This window comes from Hippocampus comes, unplaced genomic scaffold (assembly GCF_001891065.2).
Source record: "Hippocampus comes isolate QL1 unplaced genomic scaffold, H_comes_QL1_v1.1 scaffold33, whole genome shotgun sequence".
Lineage (NCBI taxonomy): Eukaryota > Metazoa > Chordata > Actinopteri > Syngnathiformes > Syngnathidae > Hippocampus > Hippocampus comes.
This window is the reverse complement of record NW_017804842.1, coordinates 697,341-702,784: the sequence shown is the minus strand read 5'-3', so window position 1 is coordinate 702,784 and position 5,444 is coordinate 697,341. Positions and strand designations below refer to the sequence as shown.

The 5,444-nt window shown below is 48.4% G+C and overlaps 1 protein-coding gene across 5 annotated transcripts in view; it reads left to right on the top strand.

Annotated features, from left to right (window-relative positions):
• The first annotated feature begins 1,800 nt into the window (after nt 1-1,800).
• larp1 (La ribonucleoprotein 1, translational regulator) overlaps nt 1,801-5,444 on the top strand; it is a 27,713-nt gene continuing 24,069 nt past the window's right edge. For 2 of the 5 annotated variants that reach the window (XM_019873251.1, XM_019873233.1), the window contains exon 1: nt 1,802-2,502. In XM_019873251.1, the coding sequence (XP_019728810.1) occupies nt 2,127-2,502 (376 nt within the window). In that variant the 5' untranslated portion in view covers nt 1,802-2,126. Of the gene's footprint in view, nt 2,503-5,444 lie in introns of all 5 variants that reach the window. The other 3 variants (XM_019873240.1, XM_019873224.1, XM_019873261.1) reach the window with 2 other exon arrangements.

The window sequence follows — 5,444 nt, the reverse complement described above, 5'->3', positions numbered from 1 at the left end:
AGTTTGTGTGTGTGTGTGTGTGTGTGTGTGTGTGTGTGTGTGTGTGTGTGTGTGTGTACATAAACCCCCACCCGACCTGGTCCTGCTTACGGGGCAAATGTGCCATTTAGTGGCTTTCAACTGCGACTTGCTGACCAGCTGCTGACTTGTTCTGTTTTCACTGGCGATTACGACTCCAAAAAAGGTGCAGCGCGGCGGACAATGGCGCCGAGCTTTACATGTCCCTCGAGCGGTCGCATACAAAGAGCGGAGCGCGCCACCATAGAGTCCCGCGGCGACCCGTTTGTCGTCCGGGGGCCCTCAGCGGGAGAAGGAACAACCTGGATCTGAAGCGTGCTAGCAGCCTGAGAGTGATTATTGATTATCCACCATTGGCTGTCTTTGTTGTCCTCATTGAGTCCTTTATACTGGAACAAAGCAATCATACGAACAATGCAGACAGAAATCAAGTGTCAACAACAAAGCACTGCACATGTACACCCACTGTGTTTGAAAGCAAGAGTTAATTGAGTTTTTTTTTTTAAGTGCAATCGAATCCAATGAGAAAACGCTGCTGATGCCAGAAGGTGTCATGTGACTTCCATTTCTTTTGGAGTCATGGAAGTTTTTTTCTGGTTTACATCCAGTTTTGCTACCAATTGAAACTGAATATTTGTTTCAGCAAGGGTGCCGCTCAGGTGCATGGACTCGCCCTCTTTTGTACACCGCAGGGGGTCAGTTGTCATCCTTAAACCATTGCCTCTAAGTTGAATGTTGCCATGACCTTGGACTCCAGTGAAACGCACTACTCTGTACTGTCCACTTTGGCCTGCATGTCCCCGTGTACATTACATACTGTATTACATAAACCCATTGCTAAATTATGCTTTTTTTGCACCCAGACACTCTTCGGAGTGCATACAATGGAACATGACAGGATGCTTTGTTGTCATTATGTTACTGGCGATTACAAAGTACAACATCAAAACATCAAGACAACAAAAGTAGTGTTACTTTGAGAGAAATACGCACACGGCGTGGACACGTGCTTGGTCGGTGGTGGTGGTGGTGGTGGTGGGGGGGGTCACGAAAGAGGCGTTCAAGGACACGCTACTTCAGATACGTCAACTCTGTACTTGTTTATTCCGTCAACGTCCAACAAAGGTTTCGCCTGTTCCCATTCTGTTGTGTCAGCTGACTTTTTGTGGTTGGAGTTTAAGTAGTTCAAGTGATTTAAAGACGCGACAAATTCAAAAACCGAATGTTTGGCGCTGCGTTGGATCTATAAGGGAAAATACAAATTCATATACTGTACATGTAAACTACCATGAGTTTAACACGATTACGTGTCAGTACTTCCACGTTAATGGAAGTATGTATCGTAATTAAAAACGAGCAGTTTGCGAACGATGTTGTTTAAAATTTAAAAAACGGGATTGCTGTAAGCAGGGTTTCAAAATGGAAAAGAAACTCTTACAAAAAAAAAAAAGGTTCTGGAAAACTGGAAAAAAATAGCAATCTTTTTACCCGAGGGCGCTGAACGTAGCATTACTATGACGTGTTATAAGCTTTGGTGCCGCGTTCGCTTTCTCAGAAAAATACATTTTCAAATAAACTGCGATTTGTTCAACACGATTACGTGGCAACAGTCATATTGTGCAAATTGTAATTTGAAGTTGCACATACTAAAGCTCTAAAAGCGTTTCAAATTGGAATCGATTCCTATTAAAAGGATTTCATGTTTGAAATGGCGTTTTCTTTTCACCAGAAAACATGAACGCAGCATTGTTATGACGTACCACGGATGCGCGCTCCCGACCGTACGTACCTACTCCCCCAAGACGACGTACATGCTCGCCCCCTGGAATCGCGTGGTGGAGAGCGACCATATTGCTGCTATCGGCGGAGGTAGGGTTGTTCTCCCCCCGTAAGGCCTATCGGACGCGGTTCTTTTTGCCTTTGTTCATGTTTGAAACAACCGTGGACGCGTCCGTGTCTTGGACTGAAGCTCGGTTCGTCTAAGAGCGACATAGGAGCGCCACACTCCCGCCGAACAACTTCACTTTTCCCCTTCGAGCGCATTCGGACTGGGGGGGAGGAGAGGACTGGTAATCTCGAAGGGGGTGGGAGAACCACGGCGCTTGCAAATGGCCACTCAGGTGGAGGCTCTCCTGCCGGGCAACCCGCTTATCAAAGCGGAGGAGCGGGGCAAAGTGAGACGCGGCGAACCGGAGTCGGAGCTTGAGGTCGACGGGGCCAAGCGGGGCCAGGCGGGGAGTTTAGCTGAGGAGGAGGAGCTGGAGCCCGGCAGCGACAACGCAAACAGGCTCGGGCTGAACCCCGGAAGCCCCATGCGGGACACGAAGGGGAACGAGGGGGGCTGTGACAGCGAGGTCAAAGCCGGCGAGGATGACGGTAAAAGCCGAAAGGACCTTTCGGAGGCCCCCCCGCCCAAGGTGAACCCGTGGACTAGGAAAATGAACGCGGTGACCGTGGTCAGCGTGAACGGACAAGCACATCACGGTGGGTACTCCCCCACCCTCATGTTTGTTCCCCCGCCTGTCATTCGCGTATCCGTGGGTCAGTCCAGCAGCTGTCTTTCAGGTGGGCCAGGTAGCGTTCATGCTATTTAAATGTCAAGCCCTGCTGGATATATTCGAAGCGCATGCATGCACCCCCTTCTCCACTCGGGGAGTCTATTCCTGGAATCCAGGGTCACTCAAGTGTTGCCATGGGGTGTCTCGTTGCACTTGGGACGCCATCACACGCGCACACTTTTGAGAAGTGACTTGTTAGATTTATTTTGCCTCAAAAGTTATGATGGATGAAAGTGCTACGTCACAACCGTGCACGCAAAATCGATAAAAGGGCGACTCGAGTGGACATTTCGTCGGGAATGACACCGCGTTGAATTAAAGTAGCTGACACACGGGGTGAGTTCGAGTGGCCGTGAGTTCCGGGGGTCCATCTTTAAAAGTGGCTTCATGCGAGAAGAAAAAAGAGTGGAGACGCCCGCCCCGGCTAACAATAGCACGGGCCTAGCTCACCTCCCCCCACCCCCCACACAAACATTTGCTTTCATTGCCACTCACTACTCTGAAAAACGGCTGCCCCGTCGTAAACGTTCTCAACTTTGCGGTTATTCCTCGATTATCCTGCTGTTTAATCGTCTCAAAAAGGCGAGCAGGTTTGTTTTGAGACATCACGTGTTCACTGCACGTGTGGAAGGCATGGTAAAACTCAGCTAGCCGACACGAGCTAGCTGGCTAAACGGACCTCTGCTGCAATCGCGCCCTTGTTTTATTGTTTGTGGCATCGGTTTTTTGCCCCTCTGGTTTATTTACGCGGCTGTCATGTGGCCTGTGCGTCGCCAACCTCTCCCAGGCTACCAGTTAGCCGGCGATGCTAACGAGGCTACGTGCAAGTCATCCTATTTCGCTCATGAACGCGCCACATCGTGATTAGTAACGTGGTGGTGTTGGGTTTTTTTTTTTTGAGGGAGGGCAGATGATCGGTAATCGTGTTTGTCCAAACAAAGTTGTGCTGATCGAGATGAGGCGGTTTTAAACCTTCCAACGGGGCCTCGTGTGCGGAAAGACAACGTGTCTTTCAGCCATTTGTCTCCCCCCCGCCACGCTGCCGCTTGTGTTGGAATTGTCCAGCTGTTTCATGAAGCATCTGGCAGTCTGGTGGACTTTGAATGTAAAATCGCCGAAGATTGAACTCTTGCGGCATTGCCAAGCACATCACTTATTCTCCGAGTATATTCACGTGTGATAAACTCGTCACTGACTATGTTTTGACATCTGGGGGGGGGGCTCTTTTCTGTGGCCACTGATTCTTCACTGGTCAGTTGGCACCCAGACAATGCCAAAATTAGGAATATTTGCATTTGATCAGAATGACGTTTGAGTTCAAATGTTCAATGGAATACAGACACAAACCTACTTGCGCACATTTGGACACGCTCCGACCGATGCGCTCGGTAAAGTGTTCATTAAACAGGCACACACTAACCGACTGCAGTGTGTTTACACCTTTGTACTTTTGCATGTCTGAATATTGAGCTGTGGGCTTTCCGTGCAGTATCGTGTTTTTTTGCAACCCTTGATTGGGACGTGCCATCTATCCAATTTCAAGCAAGTCAAGTCGTACAGTCTTGCTCAGTCACAACATATGAGTAAGCTAGCTGTACGAACACATTCACAAAGGGAGGTTTTTAATTTTTCAAAAACCAGCCACAGCACTCAGCGTCACAGTATACTGGTGAGTTGCCATGGCAGTGAGTGCTGACACAAACAAACAAACAAAAAGCATCATGAATAATGACTCTGGAATGCAACTTCTGGTTTGTGTTCTTGGATTTTCATAAGGTATAGAAGGGGTGTGACATAAGTGGTCAACAAACGGACTGCTTTTGGTAGTCCGTCAAACTCATTTGAAACGATGTCCTGAGAACCTGGATGTCGCTGCGGTACGAAAGAAAAGGAGCGCGGTGCAAGCGCAAGGTGCAGCGGCATATGAAAACGGCCTCTCCCCGGCCTTGTTCGATGGAGCCAAAGCGGTAAATGGCATTGCTGTTTTTCTAGCATGATCATTCAGGCTGATCAAAATGTGACTGTTGCACTGTCTATCAGTCATGTCCTGTAAAGGCGGCGGTCTGTTCATGCTGCGCTGCCCTAAAGTTTTATTTATTTTTTTCTCTCGGGTGAAATTGTATTGAGGTAGGGCACCATGTTGCCTGGTTAGTGGGTCCGCCTCACAGTGCAAAGGGGCCAGGGTTTGAATCCGGGCTCCTGTCTCCCTGTGGAGTTTGCATATTCTCCCCGTGCCTGCGCCGGTTTCCTCCCACATTCCACAAACATGCATGGCAGGTTAATAGAAGTCTTGAAATTGTCCCTAGGCGTGACTTAAGTGCAAATGGTTGGTTGTCTTTGTGTGCCCTGCGGTTGGCTGGCAGCCGGTTCAGGGCGTACCCCGCCTCCTGCCCCAAGTCAGCTGGGAGAGGCTCCGGCACGCCCGCGACCCTCGTGAGGAGAAGCGCACTAGAAAATGGATGGATGTGCTATATTTAATCTTATACATGCACTTCGGGTCATGCTCGGTTTTTGAATGTGTTCCGGAATGCCTTTTTTTTTTTTACCCCCAACAGCAGAGTGTTTAAAAGAACATATCGTTTGAAAATGTGTATAATTTCTTTGTAGTCCTGAACTGCTTCAAAAATGAGTGTTATTTTGTGAACGCTACCGTTTGCTTCGAATCGGTAAGAATCAACCGCACATTTAAAAAAAAAAATGGCAAAGTTCTGCCATTAGCTGATGGGAACGTTCAGTCCCGACTGATAAAAAAGAAAGAAAATTGAAGGGGGTGATTGGGACGTAAAAGCGATGTTGCAACATTGCATCAAAGCGCACGTCAGGCATCCAATCCGATTGCGATTGGACTTTTTTTTTTTCCTGATTGTG